This window comes from Lissotriton vulgaris, chromosome 2_1 (assembly GCF_964263255.1).
Source record: "Lissotriton vulgaris chromosome 2_1, aLisVul1.2, whole genome shotgun sequence".
In the NCBI taxonomy this organism is placed as follows: domain Eukaryota; kingdom Metazoa; phylum Chordata; class Amphibia; order Caudata; family Salamandridae; genus Lissotriton; species Lissotriton vulgaris.
The window spans coordinates 1,986,736,968-1,986,755,496 of NC_141687.1; the positions used below are offsets into that span (position 1 = coordinate 1,986,736,968).

The 18,529-nt window shown below is 45.1% G+C and overlaps 1 protein-coding gene across 6 annotated transcripts in view; it reads left to right on the forward strand.

Moving 5' to 3' along the window:
- TP53BP1 (tumor protein p53 binding protein 1) overlaps positions 1-18,529 on the forward strand; it is a 1,075,988-nt gene that overhangs the window by 600,772 nt on the left and 456,687 nt on the right. For all 6 annotated transcript variants that reach the window (XM_086958203.1, XM_086958207.1, XM_086958208.1 and 3 more), the window contains one exon: positions 4,527-4,679. In XM_086958203.1, coding sequence (XP_086814329.1) covers positions 4,527-4,679 — 153 coding nt within the window. The remainder of the gene's footprint in view (positions 1-4,526; positions 4,680-18,529) is intronic.

Genomic DNA, 18,529 nt, shown 5'->3' on the forward strand with positions numbered 1-18,529 from the left:
TCTCTTGTTTAAGTACTGGTTGGCAGCACCAGGTTCTATTCTCTATGATGAAAATGTCCCCATTTCTGACATTTACAGATCATTCAGTAGTTTGCTAAACATTATACATTCTGACTTCAGGACAGGTACCCTGGTGGGTCGGGTGTCTTTATATATTTTGTATGCATTATCATACATTTCTAAACGCTTTTATGATTTTGAACTCCACTTCTAAGGCAGTGCGTGCTTTAGCTTGTTTCAAAGTATAGCCGATTGTGACTTTCCTTTTATTGTTTTACCAAAAAAAATCGAACTGCCTCACTGAAACCATCACCGCATGATTGATAGGCTCCACCTTTCTGGAACGCTAAAATGTGCAGTGTCAGGTGAACTATACACATAGCTGTGTGTTATGCCTGTCTAGAAGCTGCACTTTGCTGTATTTTTTCATTTTAAAAATGGGTAAAAGTGGTATTTTGTGCAAAATTTACTCTTGTTCTAATTAGGATATTAATGTCTTTTTAAAAATGATTAATCTGTAGAAAGGGTTGTGGAGATGATGCATGTTTGCAGAGAGAATCTAATATTTACGCACTCCAAGCGAATCCCCATGATAGGAAACTTGTACCTTCTCCTTCCCAGCTCACCTTGCCAATAAATAATCTGGATAAAAGCCTCTAGCAGCTGCCCACTGGCCCATGCCCCGTTTTCAGTACTCAGTGGCTCAGCTGTAATCTGTCATTGCCTTCTTTCTCTAAGGGTATGCCAGATGTGGGTCCCTTGCTCGCTATGCCATCAGATTCAAGCTTGCCTGGCTGATATGGGGTGATACCCCGAAACCGGTCCTAGGATGCATGTTTCTGGTCCAGGTAGTACCTGGCCTGGTAGGTTGGGCTGGTCTGTTCCCATGGGGAGCAGGGTGAAGACTGATTTGCATATGGCTGGTTCCAAACTGTAATTGCATGGTGAGCAAAAAATCGATGGATTTAACCCAGATCTGTGCCTGTGGATGAATGTTTGATTTGTTCAGCATTCCATCCAGTATCTGTTCTTTTTTCAAATATTCTTCAGCCAGGGACCATCTGGTTGCAGTCTCCAGATTGAGACAAACTGACAGTTTGACGTCTACTCTGTTTTTACAAAGGTTCATTAAACAATTTATGAAAGATCTCTTCAGAGCTTTTCCACCTCTTCAACATCCTCCAGTTCCGTGGGCGCTTAATACAGTCCTCAGTCAGCTGATGTTGCCTCCTTTTGAGGCAATACATAGAGTGGACTTTAAATTTGCTTCATGGAAGACTGCACTACTATTTGCTCTGACATCCGTTAGGAGAGTGGGAGAGATTCAGGCATTCACCATTAGAGAACCCTTTCTCTGGTTCACTTAAGGACATAGTGATAGTCAGAACCAAGCCAAAAGTCCTAAGATGCCTACTGAATTCCATTTAAATGAGCCTGTCGTTCTTAGATCCTTTTTTCCCAATCCATCCTCACAATCAGAAAGATCATTGCATTCTTTAGATTTGCAAAGATGTCTCAAATTCAGTATAGACAAGACAAAGGACATAAGCACATCAGACCAGTTGTTTTTATAATGTGCTCAACCACGAAAAAGTCAAGTCTTGTCCAAACACGGGATAGCATGTTGGCTCCCAGCCTGTATTGCTTTCTGTCATGCCAAAGCAGTGTCCACTTCGGTGAAGATTGAGTGCGCATTACACCGGGAGCATTGCTTTAACTGCAGCACTCTATGCTGGGGTGAGCTTGAAATACATCTGCCGTGCAGCCACCTGAAGGAGCAGGCATACGTTCACAAAGCATTACTGCCTAGACATGGATGCAGAGGCTGACGCTGCAGTGGGACGAGCAGTCCCGAGCCTACTTCCCGCTTTCTTCTGTTCTGTAATTTGTACTGCTTGCTATTCTGATTCAAGCATAGGAATATATAAAAGATCCAGTGTTGGAGAAGAAATCAGTTACTAGCCTGTAACTCCAGTTCTCCAACATTGGTATCTTTTATATATTCATATGCAACCCTCCCTCCTCCCTGGTCAAAAGATCTTTGTATTCTGTTCTCACACTTTGAAATTTGAGCTTCGGTGGCCTCTAGGGGAAGTAGGAGAGCTTAAGCTTCCACCTCATTACCTGAAGTGTGGGTTCTTTCAAATGAGGTGGATATGTTTTCAGACATGCTATGTCGTTTAATGCTAATGGCCATTCTACATTATATACTGTGCGTGTTATATTTTTACACTGTATGCCACTATTTTAATATAAGAGGGATTCCCAGAGTGATGACTGGGAATGATTCAAGCATGTAAATATATAAAAGATACCAATGCTGGAGAGCTGTAGTTACAGATAAGTAACTAATTTCTTCCAAAACGTCAAGAATCTTCACAATTGTAATTGACTGGCTCTGTATCCCATTGAAATGTTATTTTAAGCTTTTACTTTGAAAACATCTTCAGGATTTTCAGGCAACTCACTTGAGACTTGATTGCTCAGTGTCTAAACCCAGAAGGCAAGGCAAATCTTGCGACAAATCTGGTACCAACAATCAAGATTTCTAATTTGACACCTTTTTAAAATATTGTGGCTACTTGTGGTATAGTATTGACATTGTAACTGTCATTTCCAGAAGATCCTTGCACTCAAACATCTGGTGGGGCCCTTTTTTGCCCAATTTCTGATGAAGGAAAGGGATGCATTTTCTGTGATATTGCTGTTGTCCACTGTGTTTGCATGATCATTTTCTGTTTGCAGTTGAAACAACCGAGATCTCAATGACTGGAGATTTTTTACTGCTTGTCGACACTGCCAGTTAGCTCATCAAAAGAGCAGTCAACTGTCTATCATCCTTTGTTCCAAATAATAAAATGCTTGATAATATTACCTAAATAAGACCATCTCCCCAGGGCCAGAGGACAGGAAGGGTCTCTTACACGGTCCTAGGATAGACACATTGTTAATCTCAGTGGTATGCCAGATTGCAGGGTTTCTTGAGAGCTCCTTTAGTGGGAAGACAACATTTCTGAATTCTTGTGCTCCATGTGCTTAGAAGGCATTTTTTTCCACTTCATGTAAATTGACTAACTGTTACTGTTAGGGTATGTAAAACCGTTTTGTTCCAATTCGAGGCATTTAAGATATTTTCTTTATTAGTGCGGACGAAAACCTGTTCGTATTGGCCCTAAAATGGATACCTCTTTGCTATTTTAATGGGTCATTGTTACTGTTGGAACTCTTTATATTAAAATACCTTTTATGTGCTCATCTAAAATCATTCATCTCGCTTAGTGCAACTATAAACAAGTACAAATACAAACAGATTTTGGAAGTTGGGTTTTTGTTGAACTGCCTGAAGGCATTCATTTTATCAGTAAAGATGCTTTTTATATTAAATAATATTTGACGGCATTATCTAAGACACTGGATGGTTCTACTGTATTTGTCTGCTGCGTTTTACTTGCTTTGGTTATAAGATGGAGAATGTCCCCACCAGTGGTGGAGCCAGTTATGGGAATGTCTGACTGGGCCAGAGTTTTCTTATTCAGTGGTTGAGCTTTTGAAGAATTTAGTCCAATTTGCATATTTCGATATAGGGGCTACACACATGAATTATTTTCGAATTAAATGCAGGTTTGTTAAATGGGGTGCCTCCGTTAGGGCTATTTCGAGATTTGGAAATGTAATCAACTGTTTGCAACAGAATGATCCCTGCCTTGTTTTTATGTACCTATTGTCTACCTTTATTGGTTTCCAATTCTATTTCTGGTTTATTCAAGCCTCTAGTAGATATCATAGATACTGCTACAGGATTGGTATGAGAAGAGTTCAGCCGAGTTCTAAATTTAACTGCAAACTAATAGTGAATATTAGTCGACGCCTTGCACCTTGACACAACCTTACTCTTTAACAATTGTGCTATAGTGTATGTTTGTTGGTCTAACTACTGAATTATGGTATAGGCCTAACTACTTCAATGCCTCAGTCTTTTTCTTGTTAAATGCCCCACTTACATGTTCGATCTAATTGTTTACATTAAAATTATTATGTCCAGTTGGACAGTCAAAACACAGATATCAGTGTATTTCTATGAAAATTACAGTAATAATATTGTTTAAGTGTTCGGGATACCGTTGTTCATTGAAAATAATTGCTTGACCATTAATTGGGTTCCCTTGATGTTGTAAAACAACACCTAAGATAATTTATGGCAGTCCTCCCTATCTCTCCGGCATGTGTTGTCTTCACCAACCTAAATCTGAGATATTGGGCTTGAAAAATTTAGGGTTTATGCACTCTGCAGTGTCATGGAGAACAGTTGGAGATTTAGTCCCAAATGATGCAGAGGGGTCACTAATGCTTTCGATGAAACTTAATACAGTAGTTTGGATACTCACATTTTGCAGAAAAATCTGAGTCTAGAGAAGATGCAGACTCTGAAGAGATTATTTTGTGCACAGCATATAATTGACCTTTTATTTCTTGAGTACAATTTGTGTTTCCTTTAAATATATTGTTTCTTTTCCATGTTAATTCAGGTAGAAGAAGAGTTTGAGGTTCATCGGCTCAATCCAGGCCGAAGTCATCACCGTCATGTAAGGACCGTTCGTGAAGTTCGTACAGTTGTCACTCGAGTGATCACCGATGTGTACTATGTGAATGGAGAAGAGGTGGAGCGGAAAGTGGTTGAGGTAATGCGTCCATCATTTGTACGGGTGTGTGATGCCAATAAATCTTTCTTTAGTGTACTATTAAGTACTTTCATTAGCAGAAATGAGTCCTTCACTATTCACCTGTCAACTATGTAGCGGTAATGATGTAATTACCAGGAAGAGAAACACTGTGGTACTATTTGGTTTGCTGATTTTAGGTGGAATTAGTCTGTCTCTGTTGACTAAAGACTGTGATATTCTTTTCGTAGTGGATTCAAAGAGGCACCTGTACTCCTGTAAGGGACCAGTTCTCGCCTATGTATCAGACTAAGGGACATCTTTGTATCTATGTATCTATTTGGACACTAAGGGGTTCCCCTTCAACTCCTTCCACAGAGTGGGTTACCAAAGGAGACAAAACAGCATGGGTCAGCAGGGGGTATAAAGTAGAGAGGAACAAGAACTAAGGGAGCTCTCACAATGGAGGTAGGGGAGTGAGGCCTGAACTGAATCAAAACAAGGGCAAAGTATAAATATTTAAGCATTCAAAGGAGTAAAGGAGAAGCAGATCTGGTTAACAGAATCATTCTAAGCAGGTCTTATTTTTTTTCTGCCCCAACAGGCTGAATTCAGAGGGCTACCTCCATCGTTTTTTGACCACCTTTTCACCCTTTTTGTTGACTCTTTTTGAGCTATCGTTCCCAGTGTGCTAAGGACATGTCTCCCACCCAACCATCGAGTTTCAAGTCTTGTCGTAATGTCACAGACAGTGTTCTGTTTTTTCTCCCCACTTGGTTTTGCGTCTAGGTTTGAACCACGACTCCAAGGCCTGCACCCACTGTCGGTCAATGCAACCAAAGGTGATCCAAAAGGGAGTTTTAAAGCTCTTAGCCGTGTTGCACAAGAAGGCTCCTTGTCATTCCCGATCTAGAGGGAGATCTTAGGCCCAGTCACAGAGTCAGTCTCTCAATGGCTCATCTTCCAAATCGAAGTTATTGTTATTTAAGTCACACAAGTCCAAGAAGCACGGAAAGAAGTCGATGCTCTCTTCAACGTCCCTCTCTCTATGTTGTGCATCTAGGCTCCACTCTTGCCCTGTGGAGCCAGAAGCCTGATCTGCTCTGTGCTTCCTGAATTCCCTGGAGTTAGATCATCTCCTGCCCAACATAGGGAGTACCATCAGGCCATGCACTCTATCTTGGAACCAACGACTCCCTCTGGCGCGCTTTCGAGCCCCATGGAGCATAGAGATGCCCTAGTTGGGATACCGCCAGCAAGCTCACTCCGGACACCAGCTAAAACCTCTAGATCTGCTGTTGGATCCTGACTGACTCCGGCGCATAGACCTATGCCGGAGCATGTCCTCCCAACGCGCAGGCACCACCCGATGGCGTGGAACCCATTTTCCTCTCTGACTCCGAGACTGTGCTGCCTCAGAGCCATTTAACGCCAACTCCGCAGAGCCCACCATGTCAGTAATCTGATTTGGACATGTTGCCCTTGTCCTTTGGCAGACCCCGCACAGATTTAAATTTTGGGTTACCAGTTCCATGACGCATCTGGTGAACTGGCCCACTACCATTGTGAGGGTAACTAGTATGAGTAGCTGGGTCTCGGCTTTGGGACCTGCCATGAAGGAAGGTGTGTCCATCTCAATGATGGTGAGGAGGGCAGCAGAGGTCAGCTCCCTTCCATCCTGGTTGACACAGTCTTGACGGTGGTGCTTCAACCATGATTATCCTCTCTAGACCCCTGCTTCCACTAATAAACCCTAATCGACAACCTTATGGGGGTTTAAGCCAAGCCCTGCACAGGTATTTCAGTGCACAAGATGATTGTCTGTTGCCACCGCCCGCTCCTGGGGACTCCGCTTTCTTCACCTAACACTCAACCTCGAGAGCCTGGTGGTGCAGCCTCTGCTGCCAACATCAAGCCTAGCGCGTTCTCTACCACTCCACCGGACAGGGAATCAAAGATGATCACGAAACACTATTGCCTGGACAGTTAGCTCTTTCGAGATGTGCACTTTGCTGGTTCAATGCTCCAGGGCTTTTTTAGTTTAAGTCAGTTTGCGACCCACCTCCGGGGAAGTATTGCTTTATTCTAAGGTGAGAAATCTGCAGTTAGAAGTCTCTATCAGAAGAACAAATTGCTCACCTGAGGTAACGCTTTTTCTGGTAGGGATTCTGTCTAACTGAATATTTCCTTACCGACCCTCCCATCCTCCTCGTTCTGCGAACTGGGTTCTTCACCCAAAAGAGCTTGTTAGACTCTGCATACTGGTTACAAATCATTCTGACATGGCTCTATGTTTTTGGCATGGAAATAGTCATGAAAGAAACTGATGGTCAGTGCGACCAGGTGGCCTCTGTAATGTGATGCGAACCGCGTCAACGCAGAGCCACTGCTTCAACCTACCGACATATAGTCTGATGTCTAGAGAATATTCTAAGGTGAGGGATTTGCAATTATATAGAGTCTCTACCAGAATAAAACATTACAGAAGGTAAATACCATGTTCATCAGGTGAATTGGCTTAAAATGTGAGAGTGGGCGGGCCGACACTAAAACAACCTGCACTCTAAAGGCAGAGGTTACATGCCAACGTCCTCAGCTCCTTACATTGGCAGTGTTTTCTGCAGCCTCTAGCTTTGTGAATCATCATCTTCCTCAATGGTCACCACCTTCATGGTGGTGTTCTTTGCTGCTGCACTCTCCCTGTGCCACATCTTTCCGTGTTACAAGGCTGTGTTGATTAGTGGGTAATGCGCTGCCTGCACTGGGGGAGGAGTAGGAGGAAGTTGAACGAGGCAACAGCACTCAGTAATGTATTTTTAGTAGCACATTCACATAATTTTAATGCATCCAACCATCAGCAAATGAGGTGAATTTGCTCAGCCCTCAACTTCTTCTAGAGCCCACCATAGCTCATTTGAGTATTAATGAGTCAGATTATTAATGAGATAGCATGGTAGTCATCATTTCTCATCACAGCAGAACCACCTCTGAAGGAGATTAAAAACAATTCTGTTTATGGACTGCTCACCTTTAGGTCAAAGGAAGGTTTTTTTGTCCATGATCCTCAGTTGCATCGCACCTACTTCCTATCTTGAGAGAATAAGCCTGTTCTCTGCGACATTTGTAAGACTTCCCATTCTAACGCTATGAGGGACAGAGTAAGGAGGCATGCTTTATTTCTTGAAGAGAAAAAAGTTTCCTTCTCTCCTGGGGATGACCACTCTTCTGGGAATGATTCGGTCTGAAGGGCATCTCTAGGCACTTACACTAATAACAAAATTACATAGTTGGTGTTCTCTAAAGCAGCACCTACCAGATTGGTTTCTAATTCAAAACAGTCATCTAACCTCTTCAAAAATTAATAGTATTATTCCAGAATGGAAAATGATACATCCATCCAGATTGATTGTTCCTCTGCCCTGGGTCTCTGTGACGCTTGGAGGGTGTGGAATTCCTAGTGTCGGCCTCCGACTGTCAGTTGGTGTCAGGGCCACTATTTTGCCGAGGGGCATCTCAGATCACTCCCCTGTCTTGGGACTCATCCAGATGGGGTTCGTACGACCTGGCGTATGAATGTCTGGTTTCTGCAGGACAAGGAGTTTGTTGCCTCCTTTGAGCAGGAGCTGAGGCAATACTTTTTGATCAACACAGGATCAGTCTCATCGCCAGGTACGTTGTGGAAAGCAGGCAAGGCTACTATACTATTGGGAAGAGGTGTGGCGCAGCGGCCAGGGCGGCTGACGCTGGACGCTGGGGATCACGGTTCAATCCCCGGCTCCGGCGGCATGGGTCTGCCCAGCACCATGCGACTCTGGGCAATAGCTCTCTTAATCTTCCCAACGGTCCCCCAGCGCCTCGCATAGCTAGAGGCCAATGCAGCACAGTTGGAGGCGGCCGAGGCCGATAATGACAGCGCTGACTCCACCTGACAACTTGTTCTGCTCCGTGAAGAAATCTGTCACATCTTCTTGGACTCAGCTAAAATGCTATGGTGCTCCTTGGTGGCGCGCTTGTATGGTTGGGGTGATAAAAATTGCAAATTACTCCACAACCTAGTCTTGTACCCCAAAGCTGACCGCCTCATTCTGGAGGTTCGGGATGTGGCGGGTTGTTATCAGTTCACCTTGAGGGCCATCGCCCAAGCCTTTGCAGGTTATTATGCCAATCTATACGCTGCCAGGCCCCCCGTGGCCTCTTTGGATGCAATGTTGTTAGAGACTGGGACCCAGCTGCCCCGCCTTCCGCAAGAAGTCTCTGAGACCCAGGATCTCCCCCTCTCTGCAGGAGACGGGGCCATTTCACTCCTGCATTCGGGCAGGACGCCTGGGCTGGATGGCTACCCCCAAGAATACTATGCATACTATCGCGATCTTTTGGTCCCGCACCTAGTGTCGCTGTTCCAGCATGTGGTGGACACGGGGTCCTTTCCCCCCAAAGCGGACGTGGCCACCATTGTGATCCAACCAAAGACTCAGCCGCCCTCCCTTGCCTGTGCCGACTACCGCCCCATTTCCCTTATCAACACCGAGGGGAAAATCTTTGCCACTGTCTTGGCTCAGCGTATCCGCCCCCACTTACACATCTTAGTCCACCCGGACCAGAATGGTTTTGTCTGCCTGGGGCACTCGGCCTCCACCTCGCGCATCGCCACCGTCTCACCCCGTATCTGGTCCTGCTCCTCATTGATTTTGAGAAAGCGTTTGACACTGTGGATTGGAGCTTTTTGGAGGATGTGTCGGAGGTGATGGGGTTGGCCTTCCGTTCCGGCGCCTCATCTGTGTCCTTTATTTCAGTCCTACAGCGAGGGTCCTGATTAACTGGGTGCTTTTGGAGAAATTCCCCATCCAGAGGAGCACTCGCCAGGGCTGCCCACTCTCTCCACTCTTATTCGCGCTAGCAATGGAGCCATTGGCCTCTCTTATATGCCAGGACTCCGGCATCCGCGGGTGGGCTTGGAACACCTTTCAGGTCGACAAGATCGCCATTTTCACCGATGGCGTCCTCCTTTTTCTGGCGGACCCCGAGAGCTCCAGCCCACGATGCGTGGTTGCCCTCTCTGCCTTTGAATGGGTTTGGGGCCTGCAGCACAATCCGGCAAAGTCCCCCCTATTGCCTCTCCATCCATCCCGTGCCTGCTTCGACTGGCAGAAGAATATTCCCCTGTGCAGGTTGTCTTTCAAATACCTGGGAGTCTGGATCGCCCTGCTTCCTGAACTCGAGTGGGTCCTGAATATTACGCCCCTGGTCACCAAGACCAAGGCAGACCTTAGGAGGTGGCAATCCCTCCCTCTCAATCCCCTTGGCAGGAGTGCCCTCTTTAAAAGGATGGTTGTCCCCCGCTTCTTGTACATTTTACAGAATGTTGCCTTTCACCTTCCGGGGAGCTGGTTTCTCGAGATTTATGGTATCCTTACCCGTTTTTTGTGGGGAAGCGGGAGACCGCGAATGTCCTTGGCACACTGCCGCATACCTCCCTATGATGGGGGCATGGGAGTTACCAACCCCCACCTTTACTATCTGGCCACGAGACTCATCGTGGTTCACGATTGGTTCGTGGGCAGCTTGTCCGATGCGGCGTACCGGGTGGAACTTTGATTAATGGACTTTCCGCAACTCCAGGCCTACTTGTATGGGGCCCCCATACCACAGGACCACCCCCATCACCAGGACGACTCTGACGAAATGGGACCAGAAACTGACCAGACAGACGCCCTTGTGGTGTGGCGCATGGCTGCGGGAGGCCTCGTCCCTTCGGGACTTTCATTGGTGGCACAACATTAAGATCTCACTCCTTTGAGATGTCTGGGTTGGGGACCACATCAGAACCTCTGCGGATTTGCAGCACCGCTTCTCCCTCCACTCCTCTCAATTTCATAAGTACTTACAATTTAGGTATGCCCTTCACGTACCCATTCCACCTCCCTCCCTGAATTTAGTCCTCTAGAGGCCCAAGTGATTATAGGGAACTTGGGAAGAGGGGGGGGATCCCAGATCTACCTCTCCTTAGTGAATAACGGCCTGGCATCCTTAGACTCGCTGCATGCCCGCTGGGAGGGGTGTCTGGGTCCTCTAGAGGATACTGACTGGAGGATGCCCTCATGGCCCCCAAAACACTGATGATCTCCTCCAAGTTGAGGTTAGTCCAACTCTACTAGTTACATTAGCATACCTCAACCTCGCACGTCTTTACAGCGCCCAAATGCGGCCCTCTCTGACCTGCATGTGATGCAGTTACACCCCTGCAGACGTCTACCACATTGGTTGGCATTGTCCTGTCCTGGCAGCATTCTGGGCGGGAATGGAGCTGGAACTCACACTGACCCTGGGGAGGACAATCCCTCACGATCCGTTGTGCTTGATCCTGGGTGTGTTCGACGGCCAAAGAGAACAATGCATGGATATGTCTTAAAAAAATGTGTGTTTTTTGGCATGCACACGCTCGTCAGCATGACTCTAGAAGCAGTCATGTCCCTCCCTGGGAACTACAAGAGCATCTTGGGCGCTACACTGCCTCTACCCATTGGGTTTAGATCAATACATCAGTGGAGTGTGATGCCATCGTGGAGGTCATGAGAACGCTCCTGAGGGCAGGATTACTTTTCAGTCCCACTGACCTTTCAAAAAGGACCATTCCGTTTGAACAGGGCATGATTCCGTCACTACAAATCTAGTGAAGGAACATTAAGATGGCAGCAGGGGCAAGGATCGGAGCATCACAGAAGTAAAAAAATCATTAAAAACAATATATTGAATCTCTTAAGAATGGAGCTAGAAAGACATCGAATACTGCGGAAGTGACAGAAATACACAGACTTTCCTTAGTGAGAAGAAATACAATAGCCCACTGAGTCACAATTCCAACTGCCCCTCTTCGCCCCACTCACCCGTCAGGTTCATGTAGAAGGGCTGCCGCTGCTGGACAGCCTCATTGCATAAGTGAAAGCACAGAGGGTGGCGTTAAAAAACACAAGAATATACATGCATGTAATGACGTTGTCAAAGCAGTGGCGTAACAAGGCTGACACCGGCCATTGTGCAAAGAAGGAAAATGCCCCCACATTCCCTAGATTGGCAGTTAAAAGACCGGTGTAAGCGGGGTACAGTAGTCCACTGAGACCCCTGGGTCCCGGTGCAACTGCACCTCCTGCAACAATGATAGCTAAACCCCTGAGCTGAAGCGCCCTCTGTCCGAGCCGATTCTCAATTACAGCAGAGGCTGTCCTACTTTTAGCGCCTCGTCGGTGATAGTAGGAGCTATATTAATGCACTTAAAATACAATAACATAATCAGAGGCTGCTATGAATACAGAGTAGGCCAAGGACACGAACATCGATTGTATTAATACCGAAGAATTCAGCATATGTCTTGCAAAGTGAGCGGCTTGCAATTCCACGCTATTCCGAGGTCTTTTTTATATAATCTCGCTCTTAACCGAAAATGTTCTGTAAAACCAATGCCGAGTTTATCACAATTTTGAGTCATTTTCGTCATTACTAGTTTGATTTCTCTCGTTTCTGTAAGTCTCCCAGGCGCAAGATTGTACAGCAGCTCTTCTGGCGGGGAGGCACTCCGAGGCGCATGCCGATTTCTGGCTCAGATGGATGTTAGATGATAATATTAACTTATTTGATATATTTTCCTACATAGCGCCATCCTACGTGGCCTTTTGGAGCATGACTTCAGCAGACACGTCTGCGCTTGTCTGAACTGGCACGCAGTGCATCTTCCCTGGTGCAAGGAGTAGTCGGCAGCCCCTGGCTCGTGCGTGTGTTTTGGTTCTGGAGAGAGAGCTGTTTGCCTACGCCGCGAGCCGTACACGTCCATATCGCCTGTCCAGGCGTATGCACATCTCCTGTCCCCCTTCGCAAGCTAAATCGACAACAATAGATTTCGCTAAAGCGAGCAGTGCATGCACTGCGTCACTAGGCAAGACCTAAAAAGTGGGTCTGACTAGGTTAAAAAAAATATATATTTAAAACATGTCCACATGAAAGAAAGGGATAGTATAAAGCGTTGCTGTATCTTTTGATTCCCCAAACTGAAAAGGCGAAAAACCCTGATAAATATAAATTAAAAATAAATGATTAGAAGTTATTTTGATCCAATCAAAGAATTCAACTTTCAAAAAAAAAAAAATTTTCCAACACTTATTGTTAGTGAGCAGTGAGGTTACTTAATGCCACCATATATTTCCTTGTCCACTCACTCTTTTACAACACAGTTGCTTGCCACTCGCAGTAAAATTCTCTTGTCACATACATCCGCACAAAACAAAATACTACATTCCTGTGCATCTACTTACACACATCACTTACATCTGAAATAGCCACCAGACAACCAGGTCTTCTCCATTACAACCACTCACCAAACATCCCCATGGACATTCATAGTCCTACTGCAAACACATCTTTTGCCACTTCAAACCCATAATGAAAGGCACCTGCCACTCACTCTTTTGACACAATTTAAGGCATGCAGCAATCTGCTATGAACTAACACGTCCACAAACATTCCCCATCTACCTTCCAAAGTCACTACATTCAAGGCGAAATATCAGCACTATCAGTCACATTGCTCCCACATCTGTGCTTATACTCTACCCGTTTTGAGTCACACATGCCATTCAGATTTCACTCATTCATACAAAATAGCAAAACGTAAGGCCGGATTTTGAGTTTGGCAGATGGGTTCAGATCTGACTGATATCCTGCCCACTTTTTAAAAGTGTCATGGGATACAATGCACTTAAGAAGGACAGTATATCCACCATATTTATGATGGAGTAACCAGCCTGCTAAACTCTAAATCAGACTCTTAATTTCCTCATCAAATACACAACAACCACATATAGGCTCATTCTCACCACCCCTCGAGTTGCATATGCCATTCGCATCACACGTTAAAAAAGAGGGGCAATCTCTACTTTATAATCATGAAGGTTAAAAAACATAGCCCATTAATCGGAGGAAAAAGGGATGGCAACTACCATTGAAGCTGTTCCCACTATTTCAACAGTGTATGGTACAGCCTATAACAAGAAGGCAGACTAAGGTCGCGCTTCGCTATACACTCAGGACTTTTATAACAAGTCTCTTTACATACCCCTCTACAGGCACATGCTCGATTCCTCAGAATTTGAATTCTTTTTTAGCTTTTGGATGAATGCAATCTGCAGAGTGGCAGTCACATAATCTTGCAGTCTCAACCCTAGGTGTATCAACAGTAGTTAGACTCTCACAGACAATTTAAAATCCAGGAACTGCTACTTGCTGTTTGGAGAAGCAGATAGTACAACACCAACATCTTGTCTAGCCTTACGTACATTATTGTAAGGATGCAGCCTTTCATCCACTGTCTTCAACACTCATGTACTTGTTTTAGTCCGTGATTACATGTCTGTAGACTTCCTCAACCTGACTCAAATGGTAACAGGTAACACACTATCACCATATGTGCTAGTAAGCATATGGTCATCTCTTCGGTCAGGAAATTTGAGAACAAGCAGCTCACTGTACTGTAAGGCACAAGATTCATCCTTTGATTGAGAAATTCTTTGTAGTTGATGCAGTAAACCACACTTTCACCTATGTAGAATTCCTTGAACAGCTGTAATCAAGTGTAAAAATTGCCAAAGAACAAATGGTGATCCTGGTGACGGAAGTCATGGAGTTCGGTAATGGCTCTCCCATTTAGAACTCTGCGTGGTGGCCGGCAGTGGCAGGAGTCTTTCCAACACCAGTGGCCACAATGAGAGACCTGGGCGTGGTCTGTGACACACAGCTCAACTTCTCAGGACAGATCATCCAGGTCACTTCGGCCTGCTACTTCACGCTAAAGATACTGCAGAAGATTCTACAGTTTCTTCCATTGGAACTGAGAAAAACTGTCATGGCAGCACTCATGCTATCCCGGATTGACTTCTGCAACGCTCTTTACCTAGGGGCTGTCAAAGGCATTTTTCCAAACTACAATCTCTGCAGAACTCTGTAGCTCGAATCCTACTGAACATCCCTAAATTCAATCACATATCGGGGGCCATCAGGAACCTCCACTGGCTCCCAGTCAAAGAGCGGATAGAATTCAAGGCACTGTGTCTGGTTCATATAACCTTGTATGGAGGTGGTCCAACGGAATACCGCAAACTTTTCCAATTGTACACCCCAGGACGCTCATTAAGATCAGCTAATCAGGCACTAGTCAACGTCCTGATAATCAAGAAGGCTAAATAGGGGAGTAGATGCCTCTCTTATCTAGCACCCAAACTCTGGAACAATCTACCTCTGCTCATCAGATCCCAACCAGTTACGTCGAAATTCCGAGGCCTGTTGAAAACTGGGTCTTTCCCACTTAGCAACGATCTGACCTTTCTGGGCTCCACTTCATTCCTATGTTCCATTCAGCGCCAAGATGCCTCGGCATTCGAGCGCTTTATAAAACTCTTACTTACTTAAAAAGAGAGAGTGGTTTTCTCACAGACCTCCAAAGAGGGTGGCCAATCAGGAGGATTGATAATGGAAACTTTGCCACTATACACTCCAATAGTATCTGTGTTCAATGGCACTGTCACCTAGCATATTCGGTTTAATGCCATACTAAGCCCTTTACTGGGTTGATAAACCCTAAACACCCGCTGTCTCTTGTTTATCACCAGAGACTCGTTAGAAGATATGTTCTGACCAGGAATACATGTGATAGAAAAACACTCTATAATGTGAATTAGCATTGGCCAAGTTTTAAGAAGCTTCTCATGATCGGGGTGGTCACTGTGAGCAAATTCTCACAACTTCCTCTAATCGTCATTCGTGCTAATGAGTAGCTCAGGAATGGGGCTGTACTGTTGCACTTCGAATGCTCAAAAAAAGTTCAACACACAAATTATTCTGCTGAATTATTTCTTCCAGGAAAAGATCAGCCTGGAACAACTAAAAAGATGTGTGGCAAATAATTGTTTACTATTCATCCTGTAGAACCAGTAAACCGTGGCAAGGCAGACTGTAACCTATTGGGGCAAACCAGCCTTCACCTGCCACTAAAACCATAGCATGGCAGTCGGTATTGCAGCACCCTCTTCATGCTGAAGACCAATTGAAGACGTGCTGTTGGTGTGCCAGTTCATATCCACTTGCTTTATATTCATGATCAGAAGACTCTGTGTTAAAAGCATAGCCACTGTCTGAATCTTGCAAATGATCATCTACTTCTGATGCAGTCTGTGTGTTTGACTCATTCAACAGCAGCTATCATACAGATATGGAAAGCCATGGTAAAAAATGCACCAAAAATGGGCACATTTTAAAGACAAAAACAGACTTCTAAAAAAATGTTCTTACAACTGATTATCCAATATAAAAACAAAATTAATAATTCAACAAAAAGTAAAGTAAGTACAAAAGAATGAGGAAACAAATGAAAAAGGAATCCTACCAGTAGTATCTACCTGTCCCCCACAAACTCACTCCAGTGCCATTACACCTTTTAAGTGGACCAACTGAAAAGCAAGGGGGCATCCACTAAATCAACTCCATCATCCATGACTAATCAACAATAAACCAAGTGTTAGCAATTGGTTTGTTAAATGACTGGGATATGAGCCCTGGTCAAGCAGCAACCACAATCCTAGTCTGGGTTAGAGGCAGGCAAACCCTAAATTAACCTGTGCTCACCCTCTGGTAGCTTGGAAAAGAGTAGTCAGGCTTAACTGTAGAGGCTGTGTGCAAATTATTTGTGCAACACTTCAAACAGCAAATCAGTGGCAACACCACACAAAAAGATTCCACACCAAGTTAGAAAAATAACTATGATTGTAAGAAATAATAATAGGCCAAAACAACAATAATCCAATTAGCAAAACTGGTGGTATTGAATTTCAAAGTTTGAAGCAAAAAGCCCTATTGGGGTTATCTGGTCTTATTGGACTTGGATAAAGTCACAAGTTCAGACCGACCACGATGGAGCACGGGCCGGTTAAGGGACCCGGTTCGGCCCGCTGATCAAAATGCCTTAAATTCTGGTTGCGGAAATTAGTGTAGATCCATGTTGAAGAGGCGTCTCGCAGCTGAGGCAATGTGTTAGTACGGAGATGCAAAAATGTTGTGGTGCGAAGTTCTGATGCGTCAACATGAAGAATCCTGCAGACAAGGCTTGCGATGTGAAGTGTAGTGTCAAGGATGTGAGGCACTACCGAGGCGATGCTGTCTTTCAGTTGAGCGGTGAAACCTCTATGTGGAGTTTAGTCATCGTTGTCAAGCCTGTCATGGACGAGGGATGTGAGTAACTTGCGCCGAAAAAAGTACCACGCAGCTTCTGTTCTGAAGGAGATTCATCGGGCCCAGATGCGGGAGGCTGTGGCGATGCAAGTCTTTTGCGACGGGGATGTACTGATCAGCCAAGGAGATTCTTCAGTTCTGCTCAGGAATGCGTTGCTCAGCAGAGAAGATCCGTAGATGTGGCTTGAAAGTACCTTAGGCCCACTTCCAAGGGTTCAGGACTGGGTTTGCACCACTTGGCAGGGTAGATTCACAGATACAGACCCCTGTGCAGGGGCTGGAAGCCTGTTATGTCGCTTGGGCTACTTATCAGGTGACCAGCCAGCTAGTCTTTGGAGTCACACCAGGTTCTTGAGTCAAAGTAATGAAGGTCCAGTCCCTCTCATCCCCAGGCAGGAGGGAAGCAGGACAGCACAGCAAAGCAGGAGTCCAGCAATGCAGCAGTCAAGCAGAGTGTCAGTTCTTCAGCAGCACAGTAGTCCTTATTCCTGGCAGAGCATCCACAGGTCCAGAAGTGTACTGAAGTGGTGGTGTCTGAGGTAGAGTATGTATACACAGTGTGCCTTTGAAGTGGGGATACTTCAAGGAGAGGCATTTAAAGTGCGCAGAGACCTTGCCCTGGCTCCAGGCTCACTTAAAGGGGGTATGCAGCCCTTTGTTTGGGGACAGGACACAGCTTATTCAGGTGAAAGTGAGGCTGGGTCCAGTGCATCCTTCCTATCCTGCTAGGATGGCCCATCAAGTCCCACCTAAGCTCCTATTGTGTAGGCTGTCTAGGGGGAATACACAAAGCCCAGCTGTCACCCATCGCAGACGTGATCAGAAACAGGCAACAGGCACCAAATGGATAAAGTAAAACATGCCAACTTTCTAAAAGTTTAGCAGTGCAACAGTTGGGTTCGTGAATAAAGCGCCTGTTTTTGGGACTTTCTAAAAGTGGCATTTTCAAAATTGCAATTTCATATCAGTCTTTCACCATAAGTTTGGATTTTAAATTGTGATTCCAGAGACCCCATTTGGAAATTACTCTTAGAAATGTAATAAGGTTATCCCAACGGTATTCAACCATATAATATTATTAATAATAATAATAATCCAACCATTGGAGATTCAGGCCTTGTAGTAGTGAAAAAGAATTTAAGACTTTTTTTTTTATTTAACTGTCAGAACCTGTACGACTTAAAAGTACATGGCCTGCCTTGTAGATACATTTCACCCTGCCCTCTGGATTTACAGGGCCTACTCTCTGGATGGCTTATAGGTATAAAAAGGTAATGCTTGGGCCTGGCAAAAGGTTTATTTTCCAGGTCGGAATGGCAGTGCAAAGTGCACACACAGGCTCTGCAATGGCAGACCACAGACCTGGTTAGAATGGCTACTTACGTAGGTGGTAGAATCAGCACTGCAGGCCCACTAGTAGCATTTAATTTACAGTCCCTGGGCACATGGAGTGAGTTTACTAAGGGCTTATAAGTAAATTAAATGTCAATTGGGAATGCGCCAATATTACCATGTTTAACGGAGAGAGCACAAGCACTTTAGCACTGGTTAGCAATGGTAAAGTGTGCAGCAAAAACGCGGTAAGGAGGAAGGCAGAAGTTACG